General features: G+C 40.3%; 1 protein-coding gene across 1 annotated transcript in view; it reads left to right on the forward strand.

Annotated features, from left to right (window-relative positions):
• LOC145411526 (armadillo repeat-containing protein 2) overlaps positions 1-17,496 on the forward strand; it is a 40,595-nt gene that overhangs the window by 16,157 nt on the left and 6,942 nt on the right. Inside the window, 6 exon segments of the mRNA XM_080281537.1 lie at positions 216-313; positions 629-706; positions 3,375-3,650; positions 14,676-14,872; positions 16,340-16,508; positions 17,141-17,281. Coding sequence (XP_080137663.1) covers positions 216-313; positions 629-706; positions 3,375-3,650; positions 14,676-14,872; positions 16,340-16,508; positions 17,141-17,281 — 959 coding nt within the window.

The raw sequence follows: 17,496 nt of genomic DNA on the forward strand, positions 1-17,496 counted from the left end.
GGAGGTTAAAATTCAGATCTTGTTAAGAAAAAGCTTGTTCCCCTTTTTGTTCCTGCTCACCCATCAGTACACCCGGGGATATGGATAGAATACAAATATTGCACATTTTATACTTGGTCAGGATTTGGAATTGGCAAATACTTTATGTCCTCCTTAGTTAATATCGTGCTGTTAGTAGGCAATAATGTAACCCTCCTCCTCCTCCTCCTCGTCAGGTGTGGAGGAGGGCGTGCTGGGTGAGTTGGTGGGTAAAGTATATGTTGTGCTGGAGGCGGGTGGACTGTTGGGACGACACTTCAGGTACCGCTCACAGGTAACACATTTACTAACTTTCTTGGCCTTAAATTGTGTAGAAAATTGCTTGCCAACAGTTTTGTCTTCGTTCATTTCCATTAGCTGTCACTCCCAGGTTCCACACTCATGCATCATATTGAGTTTAAGATGTGCAAAAGATTGCTTGTTTATACTTTGCTCTTCAGTCATACAGCCATCAGTTACATCACAGCCAATAGAGAAGGAATATTAAAGTGATAAAAATGAAAATGAAACCATTGTTCTTGATCTTTAAATTTTTGGAGACGTGTTTATCCAGCCGATTGATTAGGAGTCTTTATAAATACATTTCCAGGTTCTTCGTGCTGTGTTTAGGCTGGTAGACCGTGAACATGGTCCCCTCCTCGCTGCTATCGCAAGGGTCATGCTGGCGGTACGTGATTTTACATGTATTTTAATTGCATCTCCTTGAATATTTGTGGCACTCGGAAGTGAAGGCAGACAAGTGCTAATACCCATCTGTATGTGTGTGTGTCTACCAATCTGAGCATCTATCTGCTGTCTCCCTATTTATTTACCCGTCTGTCTTTCTGTACCTATACCCAGATGCTTTAATCCCGGTAGGAGAGGCCACAAACGAACTGCCTCCATTTTACCATGTCCTCTGCCGTTTGGCAGTCCCCTCTTCGGCGCACATTGCACTGTCTCATATACCTCTCTACACTATCCCTCCATCTCGTCTTCGGTCTCCCTCTATCCCCCTTGCCTTATTTACATACCTTCTCCTAGGCAGTCTCTCATTCTCCATTCGCTCCATATCACTAAACCATCTCGAGGTACTTCTTGTAATGCTTTCCGGTTTATCAGCAACAACACCACAACGCTTCTTCATATGTCCTAAAGTGTAAAAGATCTCAACATTAAAATATAGTAAGGGAGTGCTTGTATTCTGCATTAATTTTTAACGTTAATTTGTCTTCACTTCTGAGAGTCTCCTTTACTCTAGAGCTCTGATTTCAGCCCGATGATGATCCTTCATTCTTTCCAACTGAGTTGAAGGCCAGGTGCAGTCAGATTGTAGGGTTGATTTAACTGCTGACCAAGAAAACTCATTCCTGTTTTAAAGCTCATGAAATCTCATACAGACTTAACGTAGTTTTCAAGTATGAGGATGGCCGAGTTCCATTGGGCGAAAACAAACCGATTATAGTAACCTCGTGAATATTATATCGCTTTTCCTTTTTTTTTTTTTTTTTCTCCAGCTGGTTTCACTACTATGAAGAGCGACTTGTTGAACCAGAGGGGTCAGATACAACTTTCATTAATACCTCCACCACTAGAACACTTCCCTAACCTGAATAAGAACTTTTGGTAGCAGATAAAATAAAATAAAAATGAAATTTTGTGACTGAAGGGGTTGACTTTTGTGGATTTAGGTATCCTTGAAATATCCTGTCATAGCTGTTTTCTTTTTTCGTACTGCACAAACGGTATAATTTCTCCTGCACCTACTAAAGTCTTCTCTCGTAGCACACCGCCTTACTTTTGTTTTCAGTTCATTTTCGCTGCTTATCCTGAGTTTTATCATTATTGCCGCATTTTGCTATTGTCATCTGTTTTTCCCAGATTTCCTGAAGTGGATGGAATGGGTGGAGGGAAAGCACAGGAAAGAGCGTACGTCCTGATTGTTTTCAGCGTATAAAATGTTTAGTAATAGTTTTCGTCTCTGTTTCATAATAGTTTCTTCAGTTGCCCCATGAAATGATTACGTCCTGGTTGTATCGGTTCTGTCTCCTTGTTTTGCAGTAGGCCAATGTCTGATGATGTATGTAACTCTTAAAGTGGCCGCTGCAAGAATGCTGTCTCTTGCCCAGCAATGGACTGTGTTGCATTATTATGGTTACTGAAACACAGTATTCAGTGGAGTATGTATGTGTTTTATGTCTGTACTAAAGTGCACTACATCACTGAGGACAAGGTGCTGGATTTATTTATTTGTTTATTTTTGACTCGAAACATGACCTTTACCCGATAATTGTCTGGGGACTGGCTAAGCATTTTAGTCTGGTTAGTGCCTTTCAATCTTGGTTTCCACTGGGAAACCTCCCGGTATGTGAGGGTGTAAAAACCATGTTAATCTAACCCTTAAACGTTGGGGGACTTTTTTTTTTTTCTTATGCAGGACAACAGTAGGCGATTTTAGTTGTCCCTGGGAATTTCTCAAAGTGTGAGGATTGAGTGGGTGGTGGCGACTTCAGTGTTACGTGCACTAGTAAGCACTGTAACTTATGATAATTTTCCAGCACTTTAATTTTGGTGTAAATGAATATCCCTGTATCTTACTCATAATTTGTATTTCCTGCTAACATCAAGTATCTCCTCCTCTCTTACTTTTGTGCACGTTGCCTCTCCAAAATTCAACATCGGTAAATTACTGTAACCCTCTCGTGACCCCGCTGCTCAGTCGTAATGCAGCTTGATTTACCTTTGCAACCTTATGCCTGCAACCGCTCCTTTAACTTTGAGAATTACCTGCTTGAGTGGTGTTTGTTTAATTTTATTATAGTTTTAATTGCCTGTTTTTTTAGCTTCGTGTTCACATATTGTTTGCCATTTTTTTTTGACATTTCATAACTGATTTCTACTTCACAACGTTCCATGATCTCATAGTTTTGACGTTTAAACCCTTCAGTATGATGTATTCCTTTTCACTTCAGTGTAGTTACCTCCAGATGATTTTATGAACCACACCAGTTCGAAAAATTTCTCTTTAGCTGAGTATAATCGTTTGAAGTGACAAAAAAAAAAAAAAATCATCATAATGAAGAGATAAACACGATTTTAACCATTGTTGAGACTCCACATCCACTCTTAACCTGTGTACTGTCACTCGGCACTGATTTGATAGTTTTCCTAATTTTGAACTCTACCGTTCCTTTTTCTAGAGCCCACCCACTCTATGTGTACGTTGAAAATGGGGTTATGATTTATGGATGATGATTACCATTATTTCATCCTTGACGCTCAAAGTCTTGGGCAGCAACCTAACGTCAGTGTGGAAGCCTTTGTGTTATTATTAGTACTTTTTTTTTCCTTTTCAGCTTAAAGTGTCGGGCAGCAACCTAACCTCCGTCTGCAAGTTGGTGTTCAAAGTGACCCGCCACGACGCCAACGACGCCTTGTTTCTGGAGGGCAACCTGCTTGACCTTTTGCTGGAGGCGGTAGCTTGTGTGCCACCCCTGGACCAACCCGAGGCCTGCGTGTATGGATATGGGGCCCTCAAATTCCTAACTATGAATTCCCAGCTTGTGTCGAGATTGCTGAATAGGGGAGTGTTGGAGCTGCTGGTGCTGCATATGAAGCTTATTGTTAGCCATGTGAGTGTTGCTAGGGTATACTTGTACGTGTTAGTAATAGTTGTAATAGTAATAATAGCAGTAGTAGTAGTAGTAGTGGTGGTGGTAGTAGTTTTTATTGTTGTTATATTCATCTTGCTGTTTATTCAACATAATATATAGGAAGGTAGCTATGGTGCTTATTGCTGTTGCTGTTGTGATAACTATTACACTATTATCCCTCCCCCGTTTTTTTTTTCGTTTTTTTTTTTTTTGTAAGTTGGCCTAAAATTGCTATCAATCCATTTTGAATATTAAGGTGTAGCAATAGAGTAGCAGTAGAATACGAAGGTAGTCACGAAGAAGAAATATGGGAAGGATTTTGAGATGTATTATTGTCTTTTCTGCCACTGATCTACCTGAAATAACTGGCAAAAGGACAGAAGTCAGGATCAAGTTGGTCTGAAAGAAATGCAGTGATTGAAATAACTGTAATACTTTAGTGATGTTGTTAGGTTATCATCAAGTGTGCGTATATTGTTTGCCCCGATATGGAGCAAAGACTTTCGAAGGCTTGAGGGGTAAATAATGGATGTATGGTCCATTTCACTAAGCACTCCTTCGATATTTCTCCTCAACTTATCCTTTCCTATTCCTGTTTGTTGATTTAACCAACCCATACATTTGGGAAACAGGGTTAAGATAATGATGATGATGATGATAAACACTCACCCTCACTGTCTTCACTGTTGCCTTCCACATCAATAGGGTCATGATGATGGTTCATTGATATTGTTTACTAATCCAAAAGTATTACAAGAATTTTTGCATTGTAAGTACTATTAAAAACAGGCGTGATCCTCCTGAGAGTTTATTTAATTTTTAGAAACTACATGGTGCAGGTCTAAAACAAATTCCTTTAGAGCTTTGAAGGAAGAAAACAGTATCAAAGACAAGGGTGATCCTCTTGAGAGTTTATTTACTTTCTCGATAAGGTACGTGTTGCAGGTCTAACACAAAATTTCTTTAAAACTTTGAAGGAAGAAACCAGTAATTATTAAAAATCTAATTGTGGCATAAATAATCTTAAGTGCAAAATCGATAAGAAGGGAAAGAATCACAGGAGGTAGTTCAGTAAAAAAAAAAAAAAAAAAAAAAGTTCTCATGTTAATGTGTAGAAAGAATAAATTTGATTCAGTCCGTAGATACCAGCTTTGAATTTGTGTTTGAACGATACAAGCGAGATATGATTATGAAGGCATCCCACTCCGAATTATAGCACCATATGTAATGCAATTCCTAGATGTTGTTGGAGGTATTAAAAAAAAAAAAATGCTGATGCTGACCTAACCCCGCACAGCAACATGGTGACGCATTACGGGTAGTGTTGTCATAAAGACTTTGTAGTTAATTGTAGAGAAGTATATTTTAGACTTGTGGTCGAGCGGCTTTTATATCTTGTAGTAGTTTCCCCACCAGATGTCATGTAGTGACGGGAGAGGTAAAGAATAGTATGGGACTATTTTTATTTGTCTTGGAAATATTAAACAGGTATAATAGTATAAGTCCTGGGTAGCTACCTCCCTGTCTCGCTATCTCTCTCTCTCTCTCTGTTCTAAAGCTAATCTCCGTCTCGACCTCTCTCTAGGGTCGCTTGTCTCCTTCTAAACTCTCTTTCCTAAAATCTCGTGTAGTAGGGTGTGTGTGTCACGTATCTTCCTCATGGCAACAGAACTTTCTCACGAGAGGACTGCTGACAGCTAACTGAATCATCTCCTTACTGGCCGCTGTCGTCAGCTTTCCCCGTGTAAGACTTAAGCGCTGCTCGCTTCTCGCAAACACAACACCTTCTCATCATTTGACATCCTGCTTCTATCTGTCTCTCTATCTATCTATTTATCTATCTATCTATTATGTAGTCCTATATTTGCTCGGCCGCGCGAAAATGACGTACCATCGACATTTAATAGTTATAATATATTAATACATACTACATACACATTATAATGAACTTATAAGCTAATTAAGTGAAATACATAATATTGTAAAGTAACATAATTGTATGAATATTGTATACATATATTATGCATAGTAAATAGTGATTATTCAGTAATATTACATTTTAAATAAGTTGAATACATATTGGAATAAATGCATTAAAGTAAATTATTTAACTGTAATACAGTATGTACTTGGGTTATTATAGTGAAATGCATACATGCAAGAATAAAAATAGTTTAAAATTAAGATTATTGTAAGAGTTACTAATATTTCATTTAAAGATAATGGTACTGGTCTGCCATATATGGGTCATTCTTCTTTGTGTTATTATTATTATTATTATTATTATTATTATTATTTTTATATATATAATTAATACTATATACAAAATATATACACTTCATTCAGGGTGGTTAACTGTGATGTTAACTCTCCCCCACTAAACAATGACTCCAAATTAGCAATTCTTGCATGCATTCTGTGCATGGCCAACAGCAATACTGCAACCACAATGCAGATAATTATGAAGACAGAAGGTGCTTGGCTATACACATAATATGGGTTGAACATACTCAAACTCAAATCTTCCCAGGGCTTCATTGTTTCATTGATCAGCTGCATAGTTTCAAACTTAGGTGAAGTCAGCTTAATACTTGTGCTCATGTTTAAGTCCATATCAGGCAGTGGGTGGAAATGTTTGTGTGTATGGTTGATAATGGCGTAGTGATTGATGGTGGAAAAAGTAGACATGGATGGTGTAAATACCGCACAGTAGTCTGGTGCTATGTATAATCCTGAGGCTGATGTATGAGATGGTGGTATATCTGGACAGACTATGTAAACTGATGTGTTATGAGGGAAATAAAAAAACTGCGAGTGTCCAATGCGTTGATGGTGTACAAGTTTATCTGGAGCAAAAGTGAAGTTGCAATGATGATGAATATTGTTATTGCTGATGATAGCCATTTCACAAGGGACCGTATCAGTAGGCTGAAACGTGAAAATGTACGCAGGACAAAGATGAACAGCATGTAAGGATGTGCGGCACTTTCGCTCAATCGTTGACTCACTTGCGAAAGTGACAGTGTCTCGTCTCTTGGAGACCATGATGAGTTCGGTGTCTGTGTTGATGTTGATGATGACTAAAGTGTTGTTGTTTCTATAGGGGAAGGGGTGTATTTGGTATACTGTGAACAGGTCTTCCGTGATGAATGGTACATGAACTATCACTGATGTTGGTGTTAGTGTTGCTTCCAAGTACGGGTAATATAGCATAAATTCCCTACTGCGGAACAATGGCTTCAATTTATGTTTATGTATGCCTTGACTAACTATCTGACGTAGCTCATGAACTGGGAGTAAGTCATTTGTGATCTTGCCATCACCAGCATTCGAAATTCCTTGCATAAGTGCCCTGAAATGATCTCTAGTGTTCTCTAATTGTAGTAGAATCGTGTCAATATGTTCTGTGATGATGGAGAAGTGCTGGAAAAGGGTAACGTTACCCTCTAAGTCATTTATTTTATCTATACTCTCGAGAGCTACGTTTTCTGCTTGTTTCAGATTTTTTCACAATTGTTTTCATTGCTGAGTTCTGTCCTGTGATGAATTTATCTTGGTATGTTAGTACCTGAGCTATCTTATTAAATTTTTTGTTTATTTCTTTAAGGTCATCCTCTGTAGCCAATCCAAAGATGTTCCCAAGAATTGCGCCGCCCAGATCGAACAAACCGCGCTTTTGGCGAGTACGTGTGATGTTGTTCCTGTCGCTCAGCACCTCTGTTCCATAAGATGGGAGATCTTGGATCATGACGAGCATAGTTGACTTCGCCTGTTCTAGTTTCCATTTCGCTAACTTCACCATTTCATCCACTTCCTTGGTGATATGTGATTGTGAAACATAATTCCCTATCTTGAAGTCCAGAGTTCGCATCGGCGTCGCAAGTCTTTCTATATAAGTAGGTAAGTCATACAAGTAATCTAGACTTATTTCAGTACTCATGACGTCCTTGACGATTGTAGTCGTGGCCGTTGGAGCTATGAGGCATCCTTGTCGTACTATATGCTTGGGGTCTAGGTGCGCATATACCCTTACTATGTATAGGAGAATCCATAGCATAAGTCCCTTCATCGTAACCTACCGAAAAAAAAAAATCTATTAATTTCCTATAAAGCTGTGGTTGATGATAGTGATGATGTGCGTTACGGTTGGCTGTTATTTCATTTATAGAAGGAGTTTAAATCGATATTTAATTCTCGTAAATGATGTACTGTAGATTTCATTGGAATAGTTGCACCTATGTTCGATTGTTTGGTAATCATTGTTGTGTTCTTGCTTGGTTTCTTGAGGTACGTTCACCTGTTCGGTTGTATCCGAGGCTGAATAATTATGTGATAATTCCCTTGAAACTCGTTTTAAATGGTCAATATGAACTTGTTTTTCCTCGCCACTTGAAAGTGACTTAATTAAAACTTTGTTTGCCTTTATGTTAATTACTCTGTATGGGCCCTCAAATTTAGGGGATAATTTATTGTCTCTCGTATGAATGACTCCGTAAACAATGTCTCCTAAGCTGATAGGTGAATCTTTGCCTTTGTTAAATGCCTCCGTCATTTCTTCCTTGGACATCGTTAATTGTTTTTGCACTCTTTTGTGTATGTCCTGGAATTCACGTAAACGGAGTTTAGAGTAATCATCGTAATTGTATATAGGCATGCTGTCACCTTCTAGGAGCTCATATGGTAATTTTTTATCTGTGCCATATATAATGAAATGTGGTGTGTCACCAATGGATTTATTTATAGACCCATTAATGGAGGCCTCTACTCTGGGAATCCAATCATCCCAGCTTGCATAATTTTCACTGAGAATGTGTCGTAGCACATCTAATACCTTTTTATTTTGTCTCTCTACCAACCCATTCGATGCTGGGTGATAGGCCAAAACGTTAACCTTTTTAATGTTGTATTGTTTACATATTTCTTGTAAGATCTCAGAATTAAATTCTCCTCCATTATCACTTATTAATACCTTTGGGGTAGTAAAGCGACATATTACATTATCTGTTATTGCCTTTGCTACTGTCTCTGCTGTCTTATCTCTAATTGGAGCTAAAATGACATAACGGGAAAAATGATCCGTTGCTACGAATAAGTATAGGTTATTATTGTATGATAATGGCATCTTGAGTAAATCAACAGCGACAACGTCCCATGGCTGATGTGGTACTGGGTAATTACCCATCGGTGCAGGTGTGATTGGGTATCCTTTGTGTTTCGCACATGATTCGCATCTGTCTATATGATTGTGTATATCTCTTCGTAATGAAGGCCAGTAATATAATAGCTGGGCTTGGTTGAATGTCTTATCCTTTCCAGGGTGTCCTGCATGTGGGCTGTCGTGTATCATTCGTAATACTTGGGGTATCATGTCATTAGGTACTACCAACTGGTTAGTATTTCTTTGGCGTTTTGGTTGTTTAGAGTTAATTTTGTATAATGTATTATTGACCATTGTGAATTGTTCAAGTGGGACATGCAGTTTGGGTAATTGTATGTCATCTCCACTTTCTAACTTGTATATTACTTTTGACCATACTGGGTCAAGTCTTTGTGCCTTTGCGATATCCTCGTGGTTTGGGATATTTCCTTTGAGATCTAACGCCGCAACCTGAATTGTGTTCGGGTTCCTAGATAATGCGTCAGCTACTATATTCATTTTACCTTGTATATAATGTATTTGTACACTGTAGTTTTCAACTGTACATTTCCATCTTGCTCTCCTCCCAGAAAGGAGTTTTTCTTTAAACATACCCACCAGTGGTTTATGGTCGGTGAATAAGTGGATTTCGTAACCATATACCAAATCTCGAAACTTTTGTAATGCAAAAATCACTGCAAGTGCCTCTAAGTCTGTAGTGCTATAATTTTTTTCTGCACCTCTTGTTTGTCTGCTGGCAAATGCAATGGGTTGATTCTTTCCTCTTTATCTTCCTGCATCAGTACAGCCCCTAATCCTTTAACTGATGCGTCTGTACAAATAAGAAATGATTTCGTGTAATCTGGATATGCTAAACAAGGTGCATTCGTTAGTTTAATTTTTAGATTGTTAAATGCCCTTTTTTGTTCTTCTTCCCATTGGAATACAGCATCTTTTTTGAGTAGTTGGAATAGAGGGAAGGCTATATGAGAGAACTGTGGTACGAAGGACCTATAGTACCCAGCCAGACCTAAAATTGTCTAACTTCGTCAGTCGTAGTGGGTTCAGGAAAATCTCTCACTGCCTGTATTTTGTCATCAGTGGTGTGAATACCATCAGAGCTTAATTTGTGGCCTAAGAAATTTATTTCCTTAAAGCAAAATTTGCATTTAGAAAGTTTAATTTTTAATCCAGCATCACTAAGCTTTTGTAAGAGTAAGTCTAATTTCCTGAGATGATCCTTAATATTCCTCGTTGCGATAATAATATCGTCAAGATAAACAAATATTCCTTGTCCTAAAATTCCGGACAATACGTAATTCATAAGACGCTGGAACGTACCAGGGGCTGTCCTCAGTCCCATTGGCATTCTTGTATATTGATAATGGCCTCTGTTTGTTGAAAAGGCAGTGTATTTACGTGACTCCTGAGATACCGGAATCTGATAGTATCCGTTTAGGAGATCGATGGTCGAGAATATATTATTCTCAGGACCAATATTCTGTAGAACATCACTTAGCAATGGCATGGGAAATCTGTCTGGGATGGTGTGATTATTTAGTTTACGGTAATCTACTACCGCCCGCATTTCTCCATTTCTCTTTGGGCACAAAGAAAAGGGGAGCGTTCCACGGAGAAACTGAAGGCTCAATAATTCCAAGCTTTAACATTTCATCGACATACTGATTTGCAAGCGTACGTTGGGAGTGTGGTATGCGATAAGCTGGTACGAAAATTGGTGGTGTTCTGGGTGCACATTAATCATGTGATTAATCAAGTTAGTACACCCTAATCGTTCTCCGGGCAAGGCTACGGTGTCCCTGTGTGTTTCCAGCAGGGTTAACAAATCATTTTCTTCGTCAAATTCACCTGAGTGAATTAAATTCTCTTTTATTCTTTCTATCCGTAGATTTTATCTCACTTGTTACTCCACCAATATTTATTTCCTTCACAGGGGCTAAACATTTTTCAATATTAACTATGCAAGTTCCCTTCTTCAACTGAACTGCCCCATTCATGTGATTAATAATGAATATCTGAGTTAGCCCTTCGTCGTTCGTATGACATAATGCGTTTTCTAATGACAATCCTTTACTTTACATAATTCTTCTAAGACAAGAACAGTACTATTCCGTAATTTGCTCTTTATGGTAACCTTCATGTATGAATTAGGTGGTATAACCAAATCATTAATGAGATGGGCTGGAAAAATTGATAAATCAGTACTGTTATCTGAGTCACTAATTCTGGAGGATGGGGTTGCTGGTGTAAGTGGATCTATACACTCATCTGTTTGTGTATGTTTGTTAAAGCCTTTAATATTACCAATTCTTTTTGGCTCTCTTCTACCAATCGGTGAGGGCTCTGAAAGTATTTCCTCTATAAATTCATTATCAAAGTCTATTCCATTCATTTGTGGGAGTATAGTTATGTTCTCAGTTCTCATGGATCTTAAGCCCAGTAACATATGAGCTTTAATTGCTAAGTTTTCAACGATATAGAACAATGCAGAGAATGGTCTTGTAGTTTCTGTGAAACTGAGATTTAATCTTATCATACCTTTTACTGTAATCTCTTGACCATCTACTGTGTTTAATTCTAAATCAGCTTCATCCAGAAAAGTTACTTTTTTTATTTTTAAGAATTCTATTTAGTTCTTCATGTGTTATTAAGTTCACTGGAGAGCCTGTATCTAAAAATAAGGAAACGTTTTGATCCTCACATACAGCTGGTATCAAGATACACTCATTTCCCAACATGCCTCCTATGTGAAGTTTAACCTTGTTCTTTTTTATGTTTGTTCGTTTTTTGTCATGACTTGGTCTTCCCCTGATTTGAACATAGACACAATTTTTTCTACTGTTTTGCAATCACTAGTCCAGTGCCCTTGGTATCTATGATGCCTACAGTAAGGACCAAACCCTTGTGTCTTTTGATTATCCTCTTTGCCTTGATAAAGCATTCATACCTTGTGTGTCCTGGTTTTGCACAGTAATGACACAGAATGGACCTATCCCTTGACTGTGACCTACGAGGTGATTTCCCATAAAAAGTGTTGTTTATAGCGCGAGACCTACTCGGGCTGCGCGAAAACTTATGAAACTGCCTGTAGGAAGGCGTGTGGGAACGAGGTCTAGGCGTCTTTGTCTGTTTGGACTGCCTCATTTCAGGTCGCGATCGATTTTGTTCTTCTGTTTGGGGTCGGTGTTGATGTTTTCACAGCTGATACTGTCTCAGGTACCCTGATTCTACCAGAATGTGCATGTGTGTCGACCACACCTGCTTTACTGCACTGCATCTCTACCTCGTTCATTAAGTCTAGTAAGCACATTCCAGGGATGTACGCGATTGTTTTGGCGATCTTAAGGGTTCTATCAGGTAATTTACACAAGGCAGCTACATAACCAATGATGTCCACGACGAGGTCTGGGGACATCTTTCCATCATCTGTTATCCACTTAGAATTCTCCAGAGTAGCTAATAGGGTTCTCTTGATTGTGGAGACATCAGCAGTTATTTCACTGAGCACATGGTTTGTAGTGTGCTCCCTTACAAGATCTACAATTTTATGTAATTCTGGAATTATACCTGGCAAGAAGTTCATACCTCCAGAAAATTTCTTCAGAAATTCAGTTTTAAATTCATCATATGTCCTAGCACGATGTAGCTTATCGGAGCGCAATAAATTGCTTGCTGGACATCTTTCCTGGCTTATGCAAGATGAAAAAATAGCAATTTTCTTGTTCATCTAGTATGTGGCGCTTGATGAACATTTGTTCGCACTGACTGATTAATGAAATGACATCAATGCGATCCTTGTCTGTGCCAGAGAATTTTGGGGCAGTCTTATCCTCGTGATACACAAAAACGTGAGGTGTGGTTTTTAGATCAGCAGTATTTGTTTCTTGATTCATATTTAATGATTGCCCTGTTAATTCAACTTGTACGAGTTTATCGTTATGTGAGGGAATGGTAGAATATGTATGACCGGACCGGTGAACCCTGTTAAGTATATTGGCATACGTATTTAAGGCAGCTGCGAAGTCGATACTCTCAACATCTGAAGGGGTTTCCACTCATCATCCGAAACTCCCGTATTTGTTTCCTTATCTATAACGTGTGGTGTGGGTTGTACAATGGGTGGGCTGTCTCTTAATTGTGAGTCTGATGTTGTGGCAATTTGTGTGTCATCTGGTATTAACGTGGGTGGTTGCGAAAATATTCCTGTCATTAAGATATGATGTTATGAAATACGCCTCTTGTTTATTTATGTCCTAGCAAACTAGATGATTAAATAAGTTGAATATAGCTAATTTTAGCACTGAGAAGAAATGAGCAAGTATAATTTTACCCACTTGATACAGATCGTAGAGCAGTTTCGATACAAAAGTCGATCTCGGAAGAAAATACAGGTTTGATTGAAGATCTCTTGATAATTCTAGTGGTGTGTTGATGGACGATATTACTCAGGAAACTCCATGGCCTGGTATTTGTAGTGGTTAACGGCTGTCCCAGGCAAACCTCAACATAGAACGTCGAATTTCCATCTTAACTGTGAAAATAAGTGAATATGAGTAGGAGCTATGTGAATAATGAGTAATGAGTAGTGGGTGAGAAGTGCCTGGTGTCCGTCACACGTTGCTTGGCATGGCAGACTCGCGTTGTGATGTCATCTCAGCACATGGTGACGTCGGCTTCCCACACTGGTAGCTGTGGTGAGTGAATGAGTAGCGATGAGTAACTTGAGTGAAGACGAGTGAGTAAGATGAGTTGTAAATCGTGTCTCACTCTTCGTTTGTTTGTTCCCTTTATTCTATGTGGAAGTTTTCTCTGTCCTTTTCTCTAGTGATTTATTCGTTGTGGGATGAAGACTGCCGCTACTTGTAGGTGCGTGTAGAAGATTATACAGACGACGTAGAGTTGTTAATTGTAGTTGATTGTAGATGGCTGTAGACTTTGTAGAACTGAAGCTAACCTTGTAGTCTCGGTTGCTTTTGTAGAAATTTGCTTTTAATTCGGAGACGATGTCCGCAGATTTGCTGGTTTGTCGTTAAGCTACTTGCAAGGCGTCGAGTGATCTCTTGACCTCTGCATCAGCGTAATGATCTGGGAGACGGAGGGGGCAGGAGCTGATATTGTTGGTTGTTGTCAATCTTGATATTTTGTAGGAATTTAATGTTGATTCGTAGACGAGGTTCGTATACGTTCGCTGCTACCAAATGTCATAAAGACTTTGTAGTTAATTGTAGAGAAGTATATTTTAGACTTGTGGTCGAGCGGCTTTTATATCTTGTAGTAGTTTCCCCACCAGATGTCATGTAGTGACGGGAGAGGTAAAGAATAGTATGGGACTATTTTTATTTGTCTTGGAAATATTAAACAGGTATAATAGTATAAGTCCTGGGTAGCTACCTCCCTGTCTCGCTATCTCTCTCTCTCTCTCTGTTCTAAAGCTAATCTCCGTCTCGACCTCTCTCTAGGGTCGCTTGTCTCCTTCTAAACTCTCTTTCCTAAAATCTCGTGTAGTAGGGTGTGTGTGTCACGTATCTTCCTCATGGCAACAGAACTTTCTCACGAGAGGACTGCTGACAGCTAACTGAATCATCTCCTTACTGGCCGCTGTCGTCAGCTTTCCCCCGTGTAAGCGTTTAGCGCTGCTCGCTTCTCGCAAACACAACACCTTCTCATCATTTGACTTCCTGCTTCTATCTGTCTCTCTATCTATCTATTTATCTATCTATCTATTATGTAGTCCTATAGTGTAGCTGATAGTCGTAGTAGTACCGTAGTAGTGATAATAGTAATAATAATAATAATAATAAGGCAAATAATAATCATTTCACTGACTTTCCCCGAATCCCATGCAGCAACAAGAATATGGTAAGGTGCCAGAACAGACACACTACGCACTGGTACAACTGACGGGCACCCTGCGGCATGTCAGCAGTTGTCAGCGCACCTTCCCGCTCCTCCTGGTCACCGGTGCCGTGCCCCAGGTCTGCTCACTCCTGCACCACTTTTCGCACGATCCTGATGTCACAGCAAACGTCGTCAGGATACTCAGGTTGGGTTTGATTGAGCTGAAAATGGTTTGGCTTGGTTAAAGGAGGTTTGGATGTAGGCTTTATGTTAATCATATCCTGTCATTACAGACATAGATTGCATACCTAACATAGATGATAATAATGATGAAGTGTTTGCTATACTGGAAAGGAAGAGGTGTTAGAGGACCTCCTTAACCGAGGATAATATGACTCGAAGGATATTTTCCTTTACTTTCCCCCAGTATCATCACCCACGAGAATTTGGTACATGTTCTCGTCAGCTTTGGAGTCTTTTTAGTTCTTCTTAAACGGTTTAAGCAATTTCAGCATATGGGGAATGATAAATATTTCCCAGAATTATATATTATTTAACCTGTGTCCGGATCTAAGTAGCACAGAAGGGAGTTGTAAGGTAGAATAGGTAAAATAAATCACTAAGGCAAAGATGTAAGAATACTTCCCAATTCAATAGGAATTCGTGCTTAAGAACTACAATATATTTCTCGCCCCATCTCTCCCCCAGCATCATCACCCACGGGAATAAGACTGTTTACATCTTCCTTTCTCTCAGCATCAACTGCACCATTCCCCTTCTTCCCCTGTATCATCTCCAAAAATCGTTCTTTCCCCCAGCCACATCACCGCTGTTCCTGTTCCACCTCGGCATCAGTTGCACCATTCTCTTCGTTTCTCCCAGCATCATCTCCACCATTCCTCTACCCTCCCGCCTTCATCACCATTCCTTTTCCTCCCCAGCATCATCTCCACCATTCCTCTCCTTCCCCAGCATCATCACCTTTCCTCTTCCTCCCCAACATCATCACCATTCTTCTCCCTCCCCGCATCATCACCATCCCTCTCCCTCCCCAGCATCATCACCATTCCTCTCCCTCCCCAGCATCATCACCATTTCTTTCCCTCCTCAGCATCATCACCATTCCTCTTCCTCCTCAGCATCATTGCCATTCCTCTTCCACCTCAGCATCATCATCATTCCTCTCCCTCAGCTTCATCACCATTCCTCTCCCTCCCCAGCATCATCACCTTTCCTCTCCCTCCCAGCATCACCAACATTCCTTTTCCTCCCCATCATCATCGCCATCATTCCTCTCCTTCCCCAGCATCATCACCATTCCTTTCCCTCCCCAACATCATCACCATTCCTATCCCTCCCCAGCATCATCACTATTCCTCTCTCACATCATCATCATCATTACTCCCCCTCCTTAGCATCACCATTCCTATTGTCCGTTATCCGTGTTACCCTAATTCCCTATTTCATCCTCAGCATCATCTTCACCAGTCTTATTTTCCGTTTTCCCGTTTTCTCCCACAGCATTTTAATTTTCCTTTTCCCTTGTTTTCCCATTTCCCTGTTCCTCCATCAGCATTCATATTTTCCAGTTCCCCATTTTCCATTTTCCTCCCCCACCATCATCACCAATCCTATTTTCCTGTATCCCAGTTTTAATATTCCTTTTCCCCAGCATCATATCTACCCACGAGGACTGTTGTGCCGCTGCCGCCAGTTACCCTTCAACCCTGCCTGCTGCCGTGGCCGCCCTCCGCCGCCATGCTGCCTCCCCTGCCATCGTGGTCAGACTCGCATACGCTCTGGGCAACATGATGGCGCACTCAGACGAGGCCAGGTGGAAGGTGAGGCAGGGGGTGGTAGGATGATGGGTTAAGCAGGGGTGTGGTAGACAGGTAAAAGTGGAAAGTGAGGCAGGAAGAGTGGTGGTAGGCAGAAAAATTGGAGTAGACAGGAATGGGAAGTGAGTTTGGCTGGCAAAGTGGATGGAAAGGGAGATAGGCAGGTAGATTGGGAGAGAGTGTTGAGGCAGCCAGAGATGGAAGATGAGAAAAGAAGGCATGGATGAAGAGTATGGAAGGCAGGCATTGGTGGAAGACAAAGTCAGGGGGGTTGGAGTGAGTCAGGGGTGAAGGGTGAAGTCGGGAGGCAGTGTGAGTGGTGGAGAGGAGTGGAAAGTGAGGTAGACAGGGAGGGATGGAAGGTGATTTAGGTAGGCAGATGAGGTTGGAGCAGCAGAGTTTTTGACAAGCAGGAGAGCGGGAAAACCTTCAGTAGCTTTTGGTTACCACCGCAGTGCCTTGTTCATCTGCAAGAAACCCCTGCTTGTATATTTTAGTTACTACCAGAGGTTTTTTTCTTACTTAAAAGACACCTTTTTGAGCAAAGACATTTTTAACCCATTGACTATTGTAGGTCTCCCCTAGTCGTATGCACACTTTACTTTACTTAGCTCACTTAGCTTTCCCCCATGCAGTTGTTCAGTGAGTCTGGGTTCACGGAGACCCTACTGGAGCTGCTAACAGACTATCTGCAGAGGGACCGTCACGCACAGGCTGGCGACCTCTCTGACCCACTCACATCAGCCAGTGCAACACCCGAGGACGTCATGGTTAAGGTGAGAGAAAGAGAGAATGTGTGTGTGTGTGTGTGTGTGTGTGTGTGTGTGTGTGTGTGTGTGTGTGTGTGTGTGTGTGTGTGTGTACTTGTACAGGTATTTTTATTACAGTATTTAGTATGCCTGTCTTCTAGTCAAACATTTATAGAAATTATAGATATTTTAAGTTTACATAGCTTCCTCTTGTAATTGATTGCACAGCGTTGTGGCCATCA

Source organism: Coenobita brevimanus, chromosome 90 (assembly GCF_032717465.1).
Source record: "Coenobita brevimanus isolate Jiangsu-jjx chromosome 90, ASM3271746v2, whole genome shotgun sequence".
NCBI classification, from domain to species: domain Eukaryota; kingdom Metazoa; phylum Arthropoda; class Malacostraca; order Decapoda; family Coenobitidae; genus Coenobita; species Coenobita brevimanus.